This window comes from Melospiza melodia, chromosome Z (assembly GCF_035770615.1).
Source record: "Melospiza melodia melodia isolate bMelMel2 chromosome Z, bMelMel2.pri, whole genome shotgun sequence".
Lineage (NCBI taxonomy): Eukaryota > Metazoa > Chordata > Aves > Passeriformes > Passerellidae > Melospiza > Melospiza melodia.
Window position 1 is genome coordinate 52,476,478 of NC_086226.1, and position 22,218 is coordinate 52,498,695.

General features: G+C 35.7%; 1 protein-coding gene across 1 annotated transcript in view; it reads right to left on the reverse strand.

Annotated features, from left to right (window-relative positions):
* The window catches only part of LOC134432271 (guanine nucleotide-binding protein G(q) subunit alpha-like), a 118,107-nt gene that overhangs the window by 57,862 nt on the left and 38,027 nt on the right, over positions 1–22,218 (reverse strand). Inside the window, exon 2 of the mRNA XM_063180805.1 lies at positions 21,785–21,969. Within this exon, the coding sequence (XP_063036875.1) occupies positions 21,785–21,969 (185 nt within the window). The remainder of the gene's footprint in view (positions 1–21,784; positions 21,970–22,218) is intronic.

Genomic DNA, 22,218 nt, shown 5'->3' on the forward strand with positions numbered 1-22,218 from the left:
GAGAGAATGAAAGAATAATAGTTATCTGCAGTTTTTGAGCATGGATTGCAATTGGTGTGAATCAGTGTAGATTCACTGAAACCACTGTGGCTTTGCCAGGATTTTCTGATCTTCACCAGCCTCTTACCCAACACCTTGTGTTACATCATCAAACAAGCACCACCTTTTGATGAATATTACTTCAAGCCAATAAATGGGAGACATGCCATTGGTATGAATCCAGAATATCTTCTGTCAAATGGATTCTATGGGTTCACAGTCATTCTGGATATATGAAGTAACTACCATGTATCTGAAGTTAAAGAGATGTCATTACATGTAATGTAAATATTTTCAGTTAAGGCAATCCATTCTGCTATTGACACCTAATTTCTCCTAGGTACGAAATATATGCCAAATAAGAGGCTGGTATTCAACACAGTTAATATTTATGGTATTTATGACTGACTTCATATTAGGCTGAGAAAAAGTATATAAAGCAACAGATAAAAATGGATCTTGGATAACTTCATAAAATTATTAAACTGGAATGATGTGTAAAAATGCAGCTACTCTCAAATTTTCAGACTCTCTTCTTGGGTGGAATGCCAAGTAGAACACAAAGAAATTTCATAAAATAGCACAACTTCAGGAAAATGTTGCATCACAAAGAAAAAACATTTTAGAGATATTAAAAAAATATTTTTTTCCTTGAGAAAACATGAAATATATAGAAAGGAGTAAATACAGGAAACAACTTCCTAGTTGTATTAACTTCTTTAAAGTGTGAGGACAGCGTTAAATATAACTGAAATTGTAAACAGGCAAAAATATATCTGCTTTGTTATAAAAGATGATATTTCTTTTTAGAGCTAGAAAGTAAGTGTAGTGTAAGTTTTGCTTCTCATCATTTATCTATAGCAAGAGAAATTAAAAAATGTTGACAAGAGATCATCACTACTTTTGGATCCATAAATTAAGAGGACAACAGCCACAGGCCTCAGAAACAGAAAATCAACAAAAAATATATTTTCTATGCAAATAAGGAGAAAATTAAATTTGTATAAAATAATCTGGAAAGTGAACATGGTGTGTCCATATATATTGACTGTAATGTGCTTAATACAGCTATAACAACTAGCTAATTTGAACTATAAAGCCTGACATTACCTTAAAGCAAGTAAATCCATTCAAATTGCACATCAGTCATCTCTTGAAGGCTGCAATATGTAATAAGAATTTAAACCCACTGAAAAAGGCATGGATGGCATCATCTTAAGAAAACACTGAATTCAAAGTTTTTCACACACTTCAAGGTCTCCCATATAGAACTCTTTTAAGCATAATTAGTCTGCAAGTTTGTGGGTAAGTGTTATTTTTACAGCCTCATATTTAGTAACATGCATCTTGAAATCATTGGCAGAGGTGTGTCTGTCACACAGTGTCTGAGGTAATGATATTTCATCTTCAGTTTTCAGTATCATTAACAGTTGAATTTAAATTAGAATAATTAATTAAGTTATCTAACCTGTTTACTATGTATTTTGAGTTATTTCACTAAGGGAACAATATGAAATAGCATGCATATAGGTAGTTTTCTTAATTCTGGTCTGTTCTCCAGTTAGATTTTTTCTCTCAAAAGGAGGCAGGAAGGCCCTACACTACTTGAGAAGAAAAAAATTAAGAGGTGGATAATGAAAAATTTACAGAACTAAGTTTTCAAACAGACATAGCTTGTCCATAAGCAAGGACAGATATTCTCAGTGGGAAGCTAAAAGTAGTAATGTTAGCTTGGACTTTCTTACAGAACTCTTTGCACACTTCTCAGTTTACTCTTTCAGTAGCTTTGTACTCCTGCATAAGTAATGTAATCACTTTTAAAAACTCTTAAATAGGAGATACAATTGAAGTGTGAAACAAACAATCCAAGACACTTTTGCTAGTCTAGACTACATACAACAGTATGGAGAAGCTCCACTAAAAACTCCCTACTTTCCTGCAAGCCAGTAAGAAAAGTGCTCCCAATTAACTATTTTCTGGCTCCAAGCTAGATAATCAGCAAGATCATCAGAAAAGAAAAATAATTTTGAGAGATCAAGTTCTATTCTGTCTTCCAAGTCTGCACGCTCCTGCATACATGTCAAGCCTTGACTTGGAGGATGCAAGTCTAATAGAAAGTTTTTTGCTTAAAGAGAAAAAAAGAGGGCAGTGCGGGGATGCCATGAAAGAGGTGGCTTGAAAAAAACTTCTCGAGAATTTTGAGCACAAAAAGATGCCAGTTCTGGCTACCATTGTACAAAATTAGGTGCATTTGACTTCCTTTTTGATTAATCTGTTGGGTCTGACACTTCCTCTCTCCCATGTCCCTGTCCTCACTCCAATCCTCACGCCCTAAGGTCTTCCCTCCAAATTTATTTGCAAATAACACAGAAGAATTTGTTAGCCTGGACAAGGAGCAGAATAAAACAAAAAACACAAAACCCAATCAAAACCAGAAAAGATGCAAAATGGAACAAAGAAAAGAACCACACAAAGCAGCTTTTTAATAATTAAGGCTGAAACAAACTTTCCACTAACTTCACCAACACAAAGTTTCCTTTTAAGTTTTTTACTCACTGTAATCTGACAGATAATTCTTTGGGAGACAATGAGCGTTTCAGAAAAGATGAATTAATCACATGAACATTTGTTTTCTTGTAAATATTCAATGAATATTTGTAACAAGTTAAGAGTTAATGAGTTGTCTTTTGTTCTCCTTTGTCAAAAAACATACTCAGCTAGTTTATGAAACCAGAACACAAAACTCCATGTGAAAAACAGGAAAAGAAATAACTAGAATTTTCTAGGATGCTGATGAGTTGCCTTCTAGCCTCTGATCTGTGAGAAAACAAAACCATTTCCATTCCTCCAGATCCTCCTGTCTAAAGAATAAGAATAACCCATTCAATAATGCATTCCCCAAGAACTTTCAGGCATAAAACTCAAGGGCATTATGTAAAATTGTGAAGGAATATTTTTTTTCCCCTGAAATGCAGTTGCCACATAAATTATGATCCCCAAGGCTGTTGGCAGGATAGGCATCCTATGGCTGACATTATATTGCCTCATCAGTCCCACAGATGATAATATGAATCCCATCCAGGCCCAGAAAAAAGGGTCTAAAGGACAAATTGTAATCACATGTGAACTGAAAAAAAAACAAGAAAGGTAAAACAAAGCAAAGTATAACCATAAAGCATCAGAGACCTTCAAGGGAGGCAGGCAAGCAGGAAAACATCTGAGGCAGAAGGATAAATGGGACTTTTCTGAGAATTACAAGGTAAGTATAAAATTGTTCTCATGATCAATGAAGTTTGTTAAAGAAAATTTCTTAATAAATTAGGAGAAAAGAGCTTTAATGTACGAAACCACATGAAGCCTTCTAAAATACCATTTTTTCCAGTACCTGCAAATTATCTAAAGGAAGGAGTATCTAGGGTACAAGATATTTCTTTTTCTGAATAACAGAGAACTTGGGAATATGAATCCTTTCTTTTGTATGTTAAAAATATACATAAAAGAAGCATTAAAAATAGGCTCCAGTAAGAGTTATAATGAAATATGATACAATGGACCTACTGCCCCAAGTAAGGGCAGCAAACACAAAGGTATCTTTATCCAATCAAGATTCTGAAATTAGGCAAATTATCTGAGAAAAAAATAAGTTTGCTCATCTGATCCTACAGCAGATCACTCCAAAGAATCTAACCAGGAAAAAGGAGGTTATCTAAATGTTCTCACCAAACAATTATCAAAACTGCCAAACAGACTCATTTCCCAGGTCTGTGAAGTTACAGAAGTGTTGCTGATCCACTGCAAGTCTTCAAAACCAGAAGTAACTCCAAGTATTAGTACTCAGGTATGTGTACAGCACAGCTATAAAAACATGTTCAGCACCATGTAACAATTTTGTAAATATTGCTACAGAATTAGCTCACTTCCAGGAAAAAAAGTGTAAATTTTGGATTTACTAGTGATGTTAATTTTTTCAAATCTAAGGAGAATAATGATTCATCATGTGGCATCCTGACCAATGTTCTGTTTCCTGAGAAAACAATACCAAAACTAGTAATAACAGAATCAGTTTCCCGATTTATGGCTTTTTCTGTAAGTACTCAAAACTTAATTGAAGCTCAGCAAAAAGCAGTGTGTGTGTATATATACTGAAGTAACATAAATGGGACAGGATTCAATGTTACAAATATTGCTACTTTTGTTTTCCTGCATTACATTTTTGGCTGAACCTGCTCTGCTGTTGAAACTGCAAGTGTTTGCTGTTTCTTTACTATGAAATTTAGATTTCTTGGAAGAGATAAAACGTGTTTGGTTTTTTTTTCTGCTCCAAGCAATGACCATTTAAAGCATTGATTATTTCTAGTCTTCTTCAAAATTTACTTCAAATACTTCCCTATTTTCACATTCATGATAAAAACTATATGACTTTGCACTTGGAAATACGTAGCCATTTCAGCAGTTATATTCAAAAACTGAAAATAAGTTAAATCAAAGTGAAAAAACATATTACAAAGGGTACTGCTCCTTTGATGTTTGTTGCATTGTATCACAATTTCAGAAACACGGAAAAACTGCTATGCAACTTAGTGCTTATCAGTTTTGACAGTGCTTGACAGTTCCTAAATGTCAATAGTACACATTAGTCTTTCTGAACAGTACAAAATTAGGCAATCCTATAAAGACTTTCTTTTTACAGTTCTAGTTACTTGTTATTCCTGCTGAAAGCAGGAATAACTAAACCTGCACAGTTAAATATAATACCATGAAGTGAAGCATATATCATATTATATAACATATCAGGTATGATCTAAAACTTCTGAACACTGGAAAGCTGCAAGTTTTACAATCCTAAAATAAACTGTGAGATTTAATTTTCTGAAGCATCAGTGGAAGAATAAAACCAGGTATACATTAACAATTAAAATTAAAACCCTCATATGGAAGGGCAGAAGGGCTAAACTGAATCTAAACTAAGCAAAACTAGTTTTGACGGGGAAAAAAGGGGCTGTAGGTAAGGAAGAAAATCTAAAGTAATTGATTGGTTTTCGTAATTCAGCACATGAAATGGGACAGAGGAACCTGTTACAACAACACAGTCTGGAATTATCTAGTTCTGGCAGCAGGTGCAGAATTATTTTCTTAACAGAATCCTTCCTTACTGTGGAGGTATATATTCCGCCATCAAAAGAAAAATGAGAGAAACGTCTTGATTCCAAAACTATGTACAGACTAATTGTTCTTGTTTTGAAGTCTCTGGAAACACATTAAGTCTGCCATCAACAAAAGAGAAATATGCAATAGCAACACCTTGTCAGGTTGAAAGCAGAACATTAAAAGTCTCACAGAAGAACTACGAGACCCTGGCAAAAACCCCAAAAAATACCCTCCCCAAAATCTAAAAAACAAAAAACACACCAAGAAAAAGGAAACAAAAAAAAAAGCAATCAACCAGCCCCCCACCAAAAAGCGACACCAGAATCAAACAAAGAAATTTTGAGCCAAACCTGAGAACTACATTCTGTACCTGGTATTAACTTTTTTACTATCATTTTGAGAAGACTATCAGTGATAAATGGCAGGATCATATGTTGCTATACAATTAATAACCGTATTTTTGCAATCTCTACTCTTCTCCTGTATGACTCCTTCCCTTCCATTCTTTTACATATTTTCCATTGCTCCAAGTATTTCCATCAAAGATCTTGCAAGGTGCCGCCCTAAGAGCTTGTCTTAGATCACATACTACCTATAAACACTCCAGCTTCCAAAAGCGTGTCCTGGGGACAGGACATGGGAGACAACTTCTAGTGACATGGATGTACAAAGTTACAGTACTGTACAGTACAAGCCCAAAAACTCCCATGGGATTTCTAATTATAGCTTTCATTCTCTCTTTCTGTTCTCAAGCAGCATTTCAAACACACTGAACTTATTTTCATAAGACTCTGAACTGAAGGAGTGAGTTCAGTGCACACAGCTTCTGAATTGTGCAGGAGTTAACATTTTTTGAACTTTTCTCCCAGATATCATGCTTTTATTAACATCAACTAATGGGTTTTTTCCCTCTTATTTCCTGAATATTTACTAATAAGTTCCTAAGCACGACTACAAACAATAGATGCCTAGACAAACAAAGATTTTGGTAAGACATTTTCCTGTGTAGCCAACATTTTTTACATCAATCTGGTTCTAACCTTATTTTATTATTGTCTTTTTTATACAGCCAATGGTGCTTTCTCTAAGCTTTTAACTGGTCATCATCCAGGATATTAGATTTTTTTATTTAATAGTGAAATGAGTTAACATTAAGTTATTTTAGCACAGATAATTTAGGGTTGGCATGCTTTATCCGCCCTGTTTGAAAATTACTTCAATCAAAACAATTAAAGCAGCTCTGAAAAAAAATTCTCGCAAAAATGTTTATCAGAGGACATATAATCATTGATATAGAGCTTAAAACCAGTTTTTCAAATAGCTTGGAACCTTTTCTGAACAAACTACAGTATAATATTCTCTTTTAAAACTGCACATGAATGTGTGTATAATAAAGCCAAACATCATAAAACTAAGAGCACTATTAATCAGTTAGCAAAACAAGGTAATTGAAGGACAGAACAGTTCTCCAGACCCACTGAGACAAACCTTACCCTAGCAGGAGATTACATGACAAGCCATCTTATTTGTATAGTAACAAACACAGCTATGTAGCCTAACAATTGCCTGGTCACCTGTATGGAACATTTTCTGACCTCTGCCTAATAGTTTGCCATGATTCATGTTGTAGTCAAGCTAAGAGGTAAAAAAAAAAAAAACCTGCAGCAGTGAAGCTGTTCAGTGCTGTGTCACACCTGGTGCTCACACAGCTCACTGTGTTCTCCTCTTTAGGGCCTCTCACAACAGCATCACAAATACCAGAGCCTGAATTCAAAACACTGCTTCTGGTTCTATAGGGTTCCCTACTTCTCACTGAAATTAGAAGAACCTGGTGTCCAGAGGTTTATTTAAATCTTAAACACGGCACATGCAGAGCCTATAGAAAGGCAGATGGAGTTTATGAACAAAGGAGGTAACTGATAAAGCATCTGCCTACTGTGTTTACAGAGGGTCAAGTATCAAGAAGCAAAGCAGTTTCATTGACACTAGCAACATGTTAGGCAGACATAGCTGCACTGACTTGCTAAATTCTACAAGTAATCCAATCAGAGGAACAATGAAATGGCCCCTGCCTCCAACCCCTGAATGACACTGTATCTCACAATTTATAGAACTGCTCATGTAGCAAGGTGAAAACCTGCTTGCTTCATAACAACTATCAGCCACTTTCCTAACTCCCGTGATATGCTGGTTTTGCTTCAGTTTTCAAGCCTAGTTCATTAAAACTTAAACTCTAAGTAAAATATTACTACTTTTCTTGCCTTCTCCTTTTGTATTTACAGAGGTAACAAGCATGACTCACATGCACATTAAAACAGTGCTGTCCTCCTGAGTTACTGGCCAGAAAGCTAAATTGCTTGTGCTGCTGTTCATAACTTCAACAAGTTTATGATCAGCCTCCTCATTATTTTTTTCAGCATTAGTGACACAATTAAAATACTATGCCAATTTTGCTCTGCTGCAAGGGCTTAAGGGAAGTTACAAAATGCAGAACTGTTGCTCTTCTAGACTCAAGCTCCAAAGGAGGAAGTAAACCTTAAATGCAGCCTGAGGCAGTTATCAAGGGAAATATACACACAGAGGCTTTCATAAATAAAGGCTCCTCTTTCTTCTACCCTGAGCAGGAGTTACAATGCCACCACCTTGTAATCAGTTTAATGCAAAAGAGAGCTCCAGAAATTCCAGTCTAGGACCTTCAAGATATATAAGAATAACTAAGAAAATATCTTCCCCAGAAGATATTCAGTGTGTGTTACCAAAACTTTAAAACAAGAACTATTGCAAATTGTAGATTTGTGTTTGGTTGGTTGATGGAGGGGGGTTGTGCTTTGTTCTTTTTTTGTGTGTGTTTTTTTAAATAATCTTCATTTTACTTAACTCTGGTACGTTATGTTTAGTCTCTTTGGTAAGTGGAATAGGAATGAAAAGTCTCCAAAGAAAACAGTCAACTGACAGATGAATAACTACGACATGGTATTTACATAAACTACCAAAAAATGTGTGACTTTGCCAGGTAACCAGCAAATTCCTCCCATTTATTCAGCTACCGCCTCAGGAGCAACAACAGAAAAAAACCTCAAACACAACAACATACTGAAATGAAAAAATTTAGTCAGCATTATAGATTTACTTCACTTAAGGTCTACAATAAATATTTATTTCACAGTTAGGAGAGGGAAAAGTAATGAACAAAGCAGATTAAAAAGAACACAGTTAGCTGGACAGTGACTTATCAGTAACACAACCAACTCTGCATTAAGTAACATCATGTATTCCTAGTTTGCTTGCCATCAAGCATCCAAACCTAAACCCAAGGAGTTGAGGGTTGCTCCAAACTCAAATGTTCAATGTATTTCTGGAGAAGGATTGTCATAAAGAATTGCTGTCTATACAGACTGAAAACACCTTCATCCCATTAGTAAGCACCTCCTTTTTATTTTTTTCTTAACCCCTTAGTTAAAAAGGAAACAGTATTTCAGCAGTTAAATCTTCAGAAGAGGTCTAAAATTAAATAGTTTAGGCAGTATGATTTGTAATTTTTTTTTCACCACCCCCACAGATAGCAGAGCTAAGCGGAAAGAGTGACTAAGGTAGCACAAGGACAATGCCATAGATTTATATGACCAAGGGAAAACAGTATTAAATTTATCAAGTAAAAAAAACCCCACAGAATATTCCACTAACAAAAACAATAGTAACTGAATTTCAGTTACTTACTATTGCAATCTTTCTCTGGATGTTTTCCCCATATTTTTCATTTCAACAAGGTATTCAGTAATATTAACATTTGTTTGTCAGGCTCCTAACAAAGAAAATCTTCAGAAAAAAGTAAAACTGTGTCTTACAAAAATTCTGCTCATGCTGCTCACCAAAATTTACTAAAGCACAGTCTAAAACTAAATTTTAACTGGGTCCTATATAATAAATACAAAGCATAGAAATAAATCTTTCATTTTCTTGAACAGGGATTTTATTACTGGCAGGACTCTGCATATCACATTTTGTAACTTAGCCTTTACACCCAACATAGAAAAGATGCAGTAGCCCCCTGAGAAGGAATTTGTTAAGTCCCATACTTTGGAGAGGGACGCAGTCAGCCAGAGACTTGCCTCTTGACATTGCAAATACACTGACCACATTATGAACCTTTGCTCATGCTTATGAAGCCTTCCATGAATAACCTGGTATTAGTCTGAGCAAGTACTTATCAACATGATTAAGAGGACAACCACTGGACTCATGACAATTAACACAAGTTATAAGTACCCTTGTAAAAGATAAATACTTCTGGGCCAGATCAAATGCATTTTTTACTAAAACATGCAAAGATTTCTTTGAACACTTGTTTTTTTCCTGAAGTTTTTACATGAATTCTTCCACTAGACTTGTGAAATGTGCTTGGAAGGATATTTGATGCCAAGAGGGAATGCCGGGTAGAATAAATAAATGGAAAGAACATATTTTTGGTTATAATTTCAATTCCATCTTTAATCTTCATTACTTTGCTGAAGAAAGTTTGTGGGGAAGCTTTCTACCATCTCTGTGTAATCTGAAATACAGGTACTGTGGCTCCTGAATAAAAGCCTAAATACTGTTTAACTGCCTAGAATAACTCCTCCTACTGACAATCTGTGTACAGCGGCAAATAGGTTTCCATGGGTAAACTACCCATATTCCTGCTAAATGCATGTAAAACACATGGCACTGGTTCAGCCTGTTGCTCTGCAGTGGTAGTGGGGTACTGGTCAAATAAATAACAAGAAAGTAACTGTAGATCAAAGTGTAGATCGAAGTGTAGATTTAAGTTGGTGTTTATTGAGCCGAGTTTTTTTTTTTTTTTGGTACTGGAAGGGGGCTTCGTTAGCTTGCCGTGTGCACCCCAATGTCAGTACACCCAAATCAGCTGCCCTATGGACTACAGACAGGGATTGTTCAAGTGCACTATCTGTATGGCAGTCACATACCCCACCAACAGTGAACTCACACTGACAAGACAGAGGGGGAGGAGGAAAATACTGCTTCGCTGAGTCAGACTGGAGTCTGAGACTGGCAATGCAATTAAGAAGTATCTTTCAGAAATCTCAACTGTGCTTTCACTGTTCATCTACTAGGCAGGAATCACTTATGTTAACAGCATTTCACTAGAAGAGCTGGAAGAGAGGAAAATAAGCTTTCCCTTCCTAATTGTTATTTCCGACTTCTACTCAGTTGTAAATACCTATCATTCTCTTTTCATATAATTGAAACAGTGATAGTGGAAAGGTCAAAAAGCAAGTGTGTATTAGATTAAAAAGATCAGAGGTGGCAACACAAGCAAAAACAGGTTGGTGACAGAAAGCATTAGAAAGCATCATTCACTACAAACTGACTATGCACAATCCTGCAATTTCCAAAATTACGATTAATTTTGTTACAACTTCTCACAGCAGAGGACAGATTTACTAACACTAAAAAAAGTAATTAAAAGGGAGTCAGTGAAAGCAGAATTAGCAGCTTAGATACCAAAAGCCCCTCCTTATGTTTAGACAATGCTAGTACAATTACTAATATATCAAAAAAATGCTTCAAAATGGTGCCAGACATGTTTTAACAAGGAGTAGATTTTGGTTTTAACTGTTTTAAAAAACTGATGCCAGAAGAGGCAGCATTAGTTTTGTCCCATTAAAAGAAATGTACCGGAGCTCATCTTAAACTGTGCTTCTTGAAGCTAGATTGTCTTTTTCCTGCTTGTTACACAGCCAATATTAAAATTAAGAAAAAATTTGAAGGTCATTTCTTTATAAATTGCTTTACTTACATGTTAAAGGGTAGTTAAATCATTGCTGTTTCATATCCACAATAGAGAAATTCACTTCCTAAAAGTAACTTTCCCACCATTAAAAATATGAACACTCAAAAGCAGAACAAAACCCCTGACAATGTGTGAAATTCACATTCAGAAACCAACGAAGGGAGAAAAATTTCTTGACAGGCAACAGTTCACACTTTTAATCTCAAAATAAAGATGAACACATACATTTTTTTACCAGCAAAAATACTTTCCATCTTGATTTTTCTGGTAAGTGAATAGTATCAACCTCTCTAAGTTAAAATGCAAATAAATCTTTAACAAACAAATCAGGTTGGCAAGAAATGAAACCTGACAGCAAAATCTGAGTTGCTTACTTTAGTTTCATGCAGATCACTTAGTTTAGCTCAGGGTGTTTCTTGTTTTAATCAGTGGAAGACATTGCCTGCATCAATTAACTGCATGCTCATATAACCAGTATAAGCATATATTAAAAATTACCTCCAAAATGATCTGGTATGGACTTCGCGTCATTTTCTAGCATGTTCTATAGTTGCACATGAGGTCTGAGGTCAAACTTAGAAAATCAGCCAAGCAATACTTAATTGAGAGTTTGGGGGAGGTGAGGTGTGGGGGGGAAGAGATTGAAAAGAAAGAGTTAAGCATAAGACAGGGATAAATCATCTTTATACCCTCCTGACAGTTGATGCTTTTAGCTTCAGGCACTACTCCAAGTTAAGCTAGAACATCCTCCATGCTGACCTAACTTTCAGCAGCAGCTAGTGGGTCTGGCAGACAATTCGGTGCTTTCTCTACTTTATCAAATCACATCTCTATACACGAATACTGAACACTCTAGGGGAGCAGAGGTTAGTGTGCAGATCCTCAGGTTGGTCATAAGGAACAAGTATCCAAAACCACTGCAGTCCATTTTCTGAACCAGCTCTCAAGACTGCAGAGCATGTACTTCTGTATGTGTGTGCAGTTGCCCAAGGCACTGAGCCACAAACATGATTCCAGCATTCAGTTCTGCAGTGATACAGGTTGTGAAGCAACACCAAACTAGCAGTGACTAATACTTTGGTAAAATGATGTCATAAAGGGAGGAAAGAGTTTTGTTTCATTCAGAGGTCAGAAAGGGGAAGAAAAAATGTAAGAAAAACCTTACTCAAACTAGTTTGCTTGAAGTTTCCTATCTTTGAATTAACCAACATTAATGTTAATTTAAATGCTGTGGGATACCATCCAAGATCCATATTTAGACTCTTAGCTATGCTGCTTGTGGTAAGACTGACATTTTCAGGGCCATATAAGCCACTGAAAGTGACATGGACTGAAGAAAGGATCTCTACAGCTTACTGCAGGTCACCAGGTGTGTGAGAGAACTTCAAAGAGACTGACAGTTCATGGTGATTGAAGGCAGCACATGCTAAGCATTCTTACTGCTGCTCTCCATTTATGAATCTGTGCTGCAAACTGGATGTGGGTCTGTCCTGGGACTGCTCAGAGCAAGACTGCTACTGCAAGCAGGGCGAAGGGCAGAGAATCTGGTACTGGACAGATTCTGGAAAGGAGAATACTGGAAAGGAGGGAGGAAAAGCTCTGCCTTTGAAGAATCTCCCCACAATAGCTCTGAACACTTTTTTCCAACACTGGTCTTCATTTTAATGTCTAGCTATTAGTACTTCAGGCATAACCACTGATCTCTATTGAATACAGGTCTCCATATAACAAGATGTTGTAAGATGAAAGACAGTAGAGACTAACACTCAGAATGGCAATATTACCACAGAACAGAAGTAGTATTTTAAGGGATATGAGCTTTTCCCCTATTCTAAAATTGGTTGTGCTGAAGAAAAAAAAAAGTGCAGAGGAGAATACTTAGTTCACTTATTGATTTTATTTATAAATGGTAACAGTGATGGCACTTGTAACACACTGTTACAGTGGAGATTTATCATTGCTTCTTTCATGGGACTCATCTGTTGATGGAGTGAAGCATAATTAGGAGATGGGCATGAATACATATCTGAATTTTGCATGCAGTAGGGTTCTAGTTAAGAGTATTTTTACTCAGCCTTTCAAAACATCTGTGAACTCCAATTTCTACTATAAAATTACTTCCTAGTGAAAGCATGCATTATATTTCTGCTCATTTTAAGGATGGGATAGTTACCGTCTCTTCTTTTCTTGCACTGTACAGAAGGGATGTTATGTATTTTGTGCAATGCTGCCAACTGCAGACCCAAAATTATGGCATTGTTTTTTGTTTGATTCCTCAGCCACTTGGGAATACTTATTTTTAACAAGAACTGTAGTAAAATTCCCTGGAATTCTGCAGCTGGTATAAATCTGTATCTGCAAAGCAGGTGCTGGAAAATGCAACTATAACAGGAAGCCTATGTTTCACTGTCATATCAACCATTTTTCCAACTCTGTTAAACACTGATTAATGTGATTACTTCTATTACTTGTGTGCTGCTAAAGAAAACTAAGACTGTCCTGAAAACTCACCGAATTCTAAGAAGTCCGAAAGCTCAAAAAGAATATGGGAACCAGGCACAAGGCACAGCAGTGTAAGAGTTCTCATTTAGTACTCTCCCTCATACTCTTCTGCCAAATACAATTGCATAAAATCTGAGAATATGCAAAGTGAAAGAAAAAAAATCCCACAAACCTTAACACAAGAAGATAGAAACAGTTGTCTAAGGAAACACCTTACTTGATAACCTGTTGAGAAATAATTGTATGTTCAAAGATTAATGACTTAATGAGACCATCTGAACACTGGAAAAGCATTACTAAACAAACTCTCTTCAGGGACTAACTCTTTCTTTACAAAGCAGCATCCTGACAACTCCTCCCTTTGCTCACGTCTCTACCAACCCCTCTCCCCAAAGCATATTTATTTAAATTTCCTCTCATTGTGGTAGCTTCATATGAGAAATCTAATTTTCATCCTTTTCCAAAGAGGAAAGAACTCGTAAAATCTAATTCTTGTGTTTAGACCAGTAATGAAAGACACATTGAAAAATTGCATTAAAATCTAGCAAAGCCAGAATTTGATTGCATTTTAAGGATTCTGCCTGTTTCAGTACATCCAGACATTTACAACACCTGCTTGGGATGCATTCATAAAAGGTTGTTTTCTACTGCATATTCTAGCCAGCAGATGATAAATCAAAAAAGTCCTGCTGGATCACAGAAATCCATCCCAGTGTGCCCTAAGAAAGTAACTCTAGATAGTACTGACTTCAAAGTAGAAAAATTAAAACCATTACTGTTGAAGGTTCCTTATTTGTCGACAGGCAAAACACTACCCATAGTGCTGATTCATATGGTATTATCACACAGCAGTGCACAGGAAGCTCGACAGGAAGACCACAAAAGCTGACAAGTCTTTTGTCCAAAAGGGACAGATAGGCAGAAACATACCAGGAAGAACTTACACACAATACTGGAATCAGGAAACAACAAAGCTAGTGAGTGAGCAAGCTATAGCTCCTACCAATCATTAATCCTCAAAAAACTACTTCTTGAAAAGGTACACTTTTTTTCTGAAAGACATGAGGAAAATGTGAGTAGTTTTCTACAGCAAGGAGCTGCTATTTAAAACATTTTGCAATGCAGTGACAGAGTACACCACTATAGCGACAGCAGCCAATGCAAGTCATTGTTTATCACACAAGAAGGGCATGAGCTACAGGGCTTTACTGTCATGCTCCTCTATGTTTAGGATGGTTTTGTTTATAAAAGCTGCCCCAGAAAAAGAACTTTTTTTAAAACAGGGCCTTTCACAATGAGTCTAATAATAATAATAATGTCACACAATTTATTTTCCCTATCAGAAGTACTAGAATATCCCACAGTTGAAATTAAAAAGTTCCACAACTCAGCTTGGAAAAATGCTGATTGCTGTTAAGACATTTTTCATAGGACAGGATTTTCAAGAAGTAAGTGAACTATACACAACACAGTATCATTATAAAAATTCTGAAAAGAGCTTCAAAAATAACAAGTCTGCAAAAAGACATATCGCCTCAACAACATAGAAGCGTCCTTAGAACCTTCCTGACCATACTTTAAATACCACCTGCATGGTCTGTGTTCTCCTTCAGGAAAGCTTCGGTTATCTCAGTGTGCAAGCTCCTCTGCAGCCTCTGAGGAGATGCGTCCATACAAGCATTACTCAGTCTTTTCATACACAGTCTTAAACACCTTCCCTTATGAGCAAGCTTGAATCAGATATAAGCAACTCCAACTTTCTTCAATAAAAATCAATTTTATACTGCAAATGTAACTGTAGATACATATCCTAGACATATTTTCATGTGTTTTACTGAACTGTCTCAGTTCAACACCAACAGCTCCTCCATGGCTCATTATCACAGTGCCACTTAACTTGTTTTTCTGCAAGAGTTTTTAAAAGCTCCTTGCAAAGTGGCAAGTGGTTGGAAAAAATTCCATCTTTTTCAAGTTTTAAGGTTATTTTCTCCCCCAAATTCCTACTACGCAGCTAAATTAAAATATCTATAAATTATTTTTGAAAAATGCCACTACATTTCATTTTCTCCTGTGCCTTTCTTATTTGTAGACTATTGGCTACAGCAGAACTTATAGTATCTGATATGTTTTTGCACTGTTTTGAATGGCTTCATTTTCAATTGTTCATCATAACCCTTTCACCTTTTCAAAGATCAAGGTAGTATTTAAGTGTGACAAAGAAAATAAAAGAAAGAAAAAGAGAAAAAAATAACTAAAGCAAATCTATTAAGCTTTAGGGTTATATTTCAGCTTTAAAGATATCCTTTTCAATTAGGACTTTGAATAAAAGCAGCTTTAAAATATGCAAAGGGTCAAAGGAATATTAAAAACATATATTAGAAGTGTTTCAAAAATATTCTGTGCCAAAATCAGTTTTACTCAATTCCATGGGTTTACGACTGACCTATTAGTACACTGTATCTACAAATTGGCTTAGAAGATTGACAACTAAACAGTAATCCAAATTTTAACACTGGCTAGAGGGTAATATTAAGAAAAATGGTAAGTCATCATCAGAAACAACTTTAACTACTACTTTAATTGTCTCAGCTTTTCCATAGTATCATTTGTCTCAGAAACTCATACGTATCTCAAGTTAGAGAAATGTTAGAAAGCAGCTCTTCGTAATTCTCATCCCTACAACTCAACATTTAGCTTTTCCTGTAATATTTGAAACTCTTCACAGAAGTGACTTGCTCATAATCTACATCAATCACAATCTACAGTCAAGAGCTCTACACTTTCTTGACAAAGATGAAGCACACAACCATAGCCTTGTGATTGTCTGTTTGTTATGTAACTGTTAGACAAAAATTAAAACGTAACATGACTAATGTCATGCTTTGATTTTCCTCTGCCAACCTACTCTTCCAGAAGCAAAACCCTGGATTCTTGCCTCCTTACTCACCTTTATGCAATCACCCAAAGTGCATACAAAATCTAAGAGTGGAGCTACATGGGCCCATAGCCTAAAAACAGGTAGGCATGTGATTGGATTGATGAAGTGTAAATATGCAATCACCTCTTCATGTGCAGACTTTAATCCTAATTTAACCAGGGAGAAAAAAACGCAAAATAATCTTTCAGAAAAAGTAGAGGTCAATGTGAATACTTTTACTAGGCAATACATCCAACAACACAAAACAAATTAAACTTCAGAAACAAAAAAAAGGGGGTTGGGGGGAGGAAGGAGGGAATGGTGGGTTGTGTTTTGATTTTTTTGTGGATTTTTTTAACTACTCTTTTGTCAAGCCAAGGCTGAATTTTATTATAAGACAAAACCTGCTTGCACTGTAATTTTTACAATATAGGAAGAGCACACTGAACAAGGGACTGACAAAATCTGGAGAAATAGATTGTCCATTTAATCTGAAGAACTATTAATTGATTGCAATAAAACTTATTTCAAGCATCTTGTGTATTACTAGGAATTACAATGAAGAAACAAGTAACTTTTAGTCATTTTACATAATAAAACCAGAACACAACAGGATCTGAATTCCCCCAAAAAAAGGTTATTGTGAGGAAGAAATATTCTTATAAATTTTCAGAGGAAAATATGACAAAAATACTTCCATCTGAAATTAATTTAGAGATAAGTATTAGACAAGCTTAGCCTATCTCCTGTAGAAGACTGGGGAGGTGCCAGAAAGAGCGGCAAAGAATGAGAAAACCAAATGACTGACAGGAGACTGATAAAAAGATGAGAAAGGCAGCTGAGGAGAGGCTGCTATCTATTTAAGATCACTGAAATCCTCACAAAGCTTCCTTACTAAGCACTCAGGAAGAAACTGCTCATGACTTTATTGGAAGCCCTAAAGTTCATGGATCAATATCCCCATGGGAGGAAACACAGCCATCAGGGAAATGGGCTTTCCCTCATATTACAGCTTCCAGTGAAAAAAAAAGTAAGCTGTCTTCAGTTCCTTTGAATACATGTAGTTCAATGACCACGATATTTTAAATCTTGTATACGCTCTTGCACATTATCTGACTGCAGCTATCCAATTCTTGCTAAAGTAATGCCTATGGAGCCTCCTGGTCTTAGAAGCATTTAACTCTTCTGCAAGACTTGCTATTTATTGGGTAATTTTACTTTTTGGTTTTGAGTGCTTGGAGAAACACCTCAGAGAACCTAAATACTAACCAAGCATTAAACATTGTTAAATACTAAACAAGAACCATACAAGTTTCTCCATCTGCTTGAAGAGCCATTTGATTATATCTATTCTAAAGCATTAAGCATTTTATGTCACTATCCCAATAACATAATTCTTACTTTTTTGTTAAATAAAACCCCTCTCTAAACTGAAAGACTTTCCTCCCAGTTTGCACACTACTGCTCTAGATTCAGTCCTTCACACCCTGTTTCAGGTGAGGTGTCTGCAGTAAGTCCTTTCCTCCAAACTATGTTTGTTCAACATCAAATTTCACCATGGGATTTCACCACTTAACATTCCCAAATGTTTACCCAAGACAAAAACTTATGCAATCTCATTCCATTCCTGCTCCTATTGTCCCACTTCTGCCTGTAATTTTATTAGCTTTCTCCAGTGGATCTGTCTGACATGGAAAAAAACCAAGCTAACAAAAAAATTATGAACTTGAAGATAATGCTAATAAGATTTTGAACTTTGAAAGCATTTCTGATATCTGCTCATTTTGACTGCAAAACATTTCCCAAGGGAAACAGGCACAAATACAAACAAAAATTAAATCAGAAAACACTCTTAAAAACTTAACAGCAAATGTCTACCACAAAACTTGCTTTTATGTTTCTAGCTTCTTGAAAAACTTTCCTGCAGCTTGTTCTTGAAGACTACAGTGACTCACATTAGTTTTAATGTTATGAATATTTAAGAAGTCTCACAGGAAATTATGGGAATGGGATTCAAGTAAGGTTTCCTGCCTGTTAATCACCATGGAGTGACGCCTTCCTGATACTGTCTGCTGGAACAGAGTAACAACTTTTCTGTTGAAAGTTACATTAAAATGGAAAAACATAGGACAATCATAGTATTTGGTGATTAGTATAGTAGTAGATGCATTTGTCTTAAAATACAAACTGCAAAAAGCATAAGCCTGTATTTTTTTAATATACATTTGAACACCTGTGGTTGCACCAGTTTGTTTGTACAAACAAAACTTTGCAAAAGACAGGCAATTTTCAGAATTGCTCTGAACATTTCTCTAAAAACTAACACTTTCCCTTATTTCATAAACTACTTCTTACCCTAAAACTCAAAAGCCATACAACTTCTAGCTGAAAAAGAATTAATGGAAGCACAGTAAAATTTACTCAAAGGGAAACTAAAAAAGTCTATAAGAACTATTTCCCATGACAGACAAATTACTAAAAGCGGAGATCACACTCACCCATTATCTTAAACCTCAGAAGAGCTCACATTCAGAAGTTTAAACACATAAAAATTAATGCCTTTCATGATATAATGCTATAACATCAGTACCAAGATATTAGTTTCTAAACACAATTTTATTTCTCAATAGGCTTTACTCTGATAATAAATCTTTCAAAACAGTCTAGGTTATTATAATATAGGACAATGCATTTCAGTCTCTGCCTCTTTAGTTACATCTGTGACTATGAAGACAAATATAATCTCAAGAACTGACCTGTGAAATTTAGAACTTACCTATGTTGATTATACTAAAATAGTCCAATGTAAATGTTGTGATGCTGTACACCACACAAAGAAAACAGCTGCCTACTTAACTGACTGCTAAGGACACTTCAAATTCCAGCAGCATTCAGAGATTCAAAATACTCCAAATTTAATAAATCACAGTTAAAGGTATGAAAATTGGTGCAGTAAGAGAAAACCATTTATACTGTAGCCCCAAGGTCTATTGCAGAGCATGAAGAACTTGACCCCAAAAAAGGGTAATTTTTTCTTCAGGCCCAACCACATCAATACCAACTTGACCTGCAATTTTCTAAACTACAGTGTACAACAGCTACTGTGCTAAAAATATTCTGTTACTCAAACTTCAAAATATTCTCTCCAGAGATGGGATTTCCTGATAGGAGAGTCAAATTAATAGGAATTTGAATTTCCTGTGTTTTCCCTTCCTGTGTTTTCTAGATTGCTAGACTAATGAGTATGTTTTCAACAGCTTGTAAATAAATGAAGGAGCAGATTTATTTGTTGACTGGTGTTCAGTGCTTTGAAGTGAAGTGACCTTGTATACAAATACAAAGCATAGTAGACCATAATCATGTCTATTTAGGCACAATGCTGTAGCACATTTGGTTTTTCCTACATTCCTGAAGGAATTTGTACAGGAATTGCCTTGAGAGCCTGGTAACTGGTGATTTTTATTTTAGTCTGCAAGTAGCCCTATTAGAAACTGATGGGAACCCTTGTGAAGTAGCTGAGCAGAGACCCCTATTTTAAGCAAAGTAATTTTTATGTAGAGAAAGTGAACAGCTCTGGCCATGCGTAGACAGCTATGGCAAACCTACCTGACTCACTCAGCCATATAAACACACTAGAAAAAGTCAGCACATCTAAAAAATAATTACAGAACCCATACTCTGTAATATAATACAATGAAAAAAGAATCCTAATCTATCATTAGGATTTCCAGATATTAAGGCTAAGTGACAGTCAACACCAATTTTGAAGAAAAAATGTGCTTTACAATCAACTAACTTTTCAGGCCAGTATGTTTCATGCTTTGCACACAGCAAAATCATGGAGCCAAAAGACTGAAATGAAAATGAAAATGCAGTTTTAAAACTAATTAGACATTTGATTGTGATTTATAAAGGATGATGGGAAAACAGACAGCACCAGCAGGCAGCTAGACTATGAAATTTAACAGTCAGAAGTCTCACCAAATACAAATTTTTCAATCTTTTTCACGTGCATGAAAAACCCCACCCACCATTAAAGAAGGTTAACAATATTGATTCTGACAGATGGGATCCTCCTGACTTCCTACTGCATCAAGTCACCCTCCTGCAAGACTCTTGTTATTGCAACATTACATCACCAACAAAATGATGATCATCTGTGATGACTTCAGCAAATGCAAATGAAAAAACAACTCATCATTAGCCTGCTAATAAGCTTTATCTTCCCTACTTATAAGTCAGCTGTTGTAAAACACATACAGCAGTTCAGTTCTAAAAATTAAACTTCATATATTTAGACACAAAAGATTCTTATTATTAACCCAAGTTTATCTCATTTTCTCTTTCCCAGTTAATGGATGCTTTTTTTAATTGTAAATGTTGCTGCTCTTTGATATTTTCTATTAATGAAAAAAAATAGAATAAAAGAACTTTTGAGTAATTTATCAAAGAAAATACTACTTTTATTCAGGACTACTAGATAATCATTAAATATTCTTTCACAAGATGGAAAGAAAGGTGAGCCATCAACTTTGTCACGGATCTTAAATTCTCCTTTTGACAAAGTTACTGATAATGGATCAACAGTAAAAATACAAACAAATTCTCAGGGAACTTACAAAACAGTGCCCCTTGAGCAGGGAGAGACTGAACCAGATTATGCACAGTGGTCCCTTCCAATTTGACCCATTCTGTGACTTCGTGATGTTGGGAGATATAGACATGTAATTCTGTGGCTTACCATATATTTTAAGTAAATAGCAAGTATTTCATTCCTAGTCACAGACTGAGACAAACTATTGTAGTTACCATACTATTAAAATCTGACTATTAAAAAAAAATGTTAAAACTGTTAGAAAATGTTAAAAGGTAGTTAGAGATGAACCTTAGAAACACTTTCAATGTATTTTGTCCTTTTAAACTGCAGTAACAGCATCAATCTAAGAAGACTCTGACTGTTTTAAGGTCTTGCGCAGAAAATTTTAATTTAACAATCTATTCACACACAAATAGATATCTTCACCTATTTGTCTAATAATTTGAATTTTTTCCACTTGTAATGTAATACCCATCCTTAAGCAGTACATCACAAGAATGGTTTAACTGTGCTCTCATAGCAAAGGACAAGAGTTAGTGAAGTCAAATGGCAGCCTGTCATTAAACCTCTGTTCTGTGACAATGCCCCCCAGGCATCTTAAGAGAGATCTCTTGTTTAAAAGCATATTTGTGTTGTAAAAGTAGACAAAAAGGCAGGACAGGAAATGCCCTTTTCTTCGGAGCTTTCAGTATCACTTCTCTGATGTGTAATTTTTCTGAGACCTTCAGTACATTTCCGAAAATAAAAAAAGAGGAAAAACTTCAGCTACAGAAATAAACATAAATCTCACCTTGTTATTTTCACACTTGTATGGGATTTTGAGGGTATCCATGGCCTTGATCATGGCCTGCATTGCTGTAAATATATTCTGGTACACCAGTTTTGTAAAGCCCCTTTTGTCTTCATCAGAGTAACCTGATCCATGAATGATTCTCATCTGCTTGATAAATGTGCTTTTGCCACTCTCTCCTGTGCCTGCAAGACAAATAAGAAGGATATGCTTTACCTAGTGAACACAAACACGACTTTTCTTGCACAATGCTAACAGCTTGCTTACTGCAGAGCTTAACAGTGTCAAGTGGTGCTTGGAAGGTAGCTACAAGGACCAGCTCAGGGTCAAACAGCAACATCAGTAGCTACTGAAGAACTAAATTAAAATTTGCACTTTGATTTAACAACTAAACTAATGAGCAAAATGGCACTCCAAAATATACATATTATATA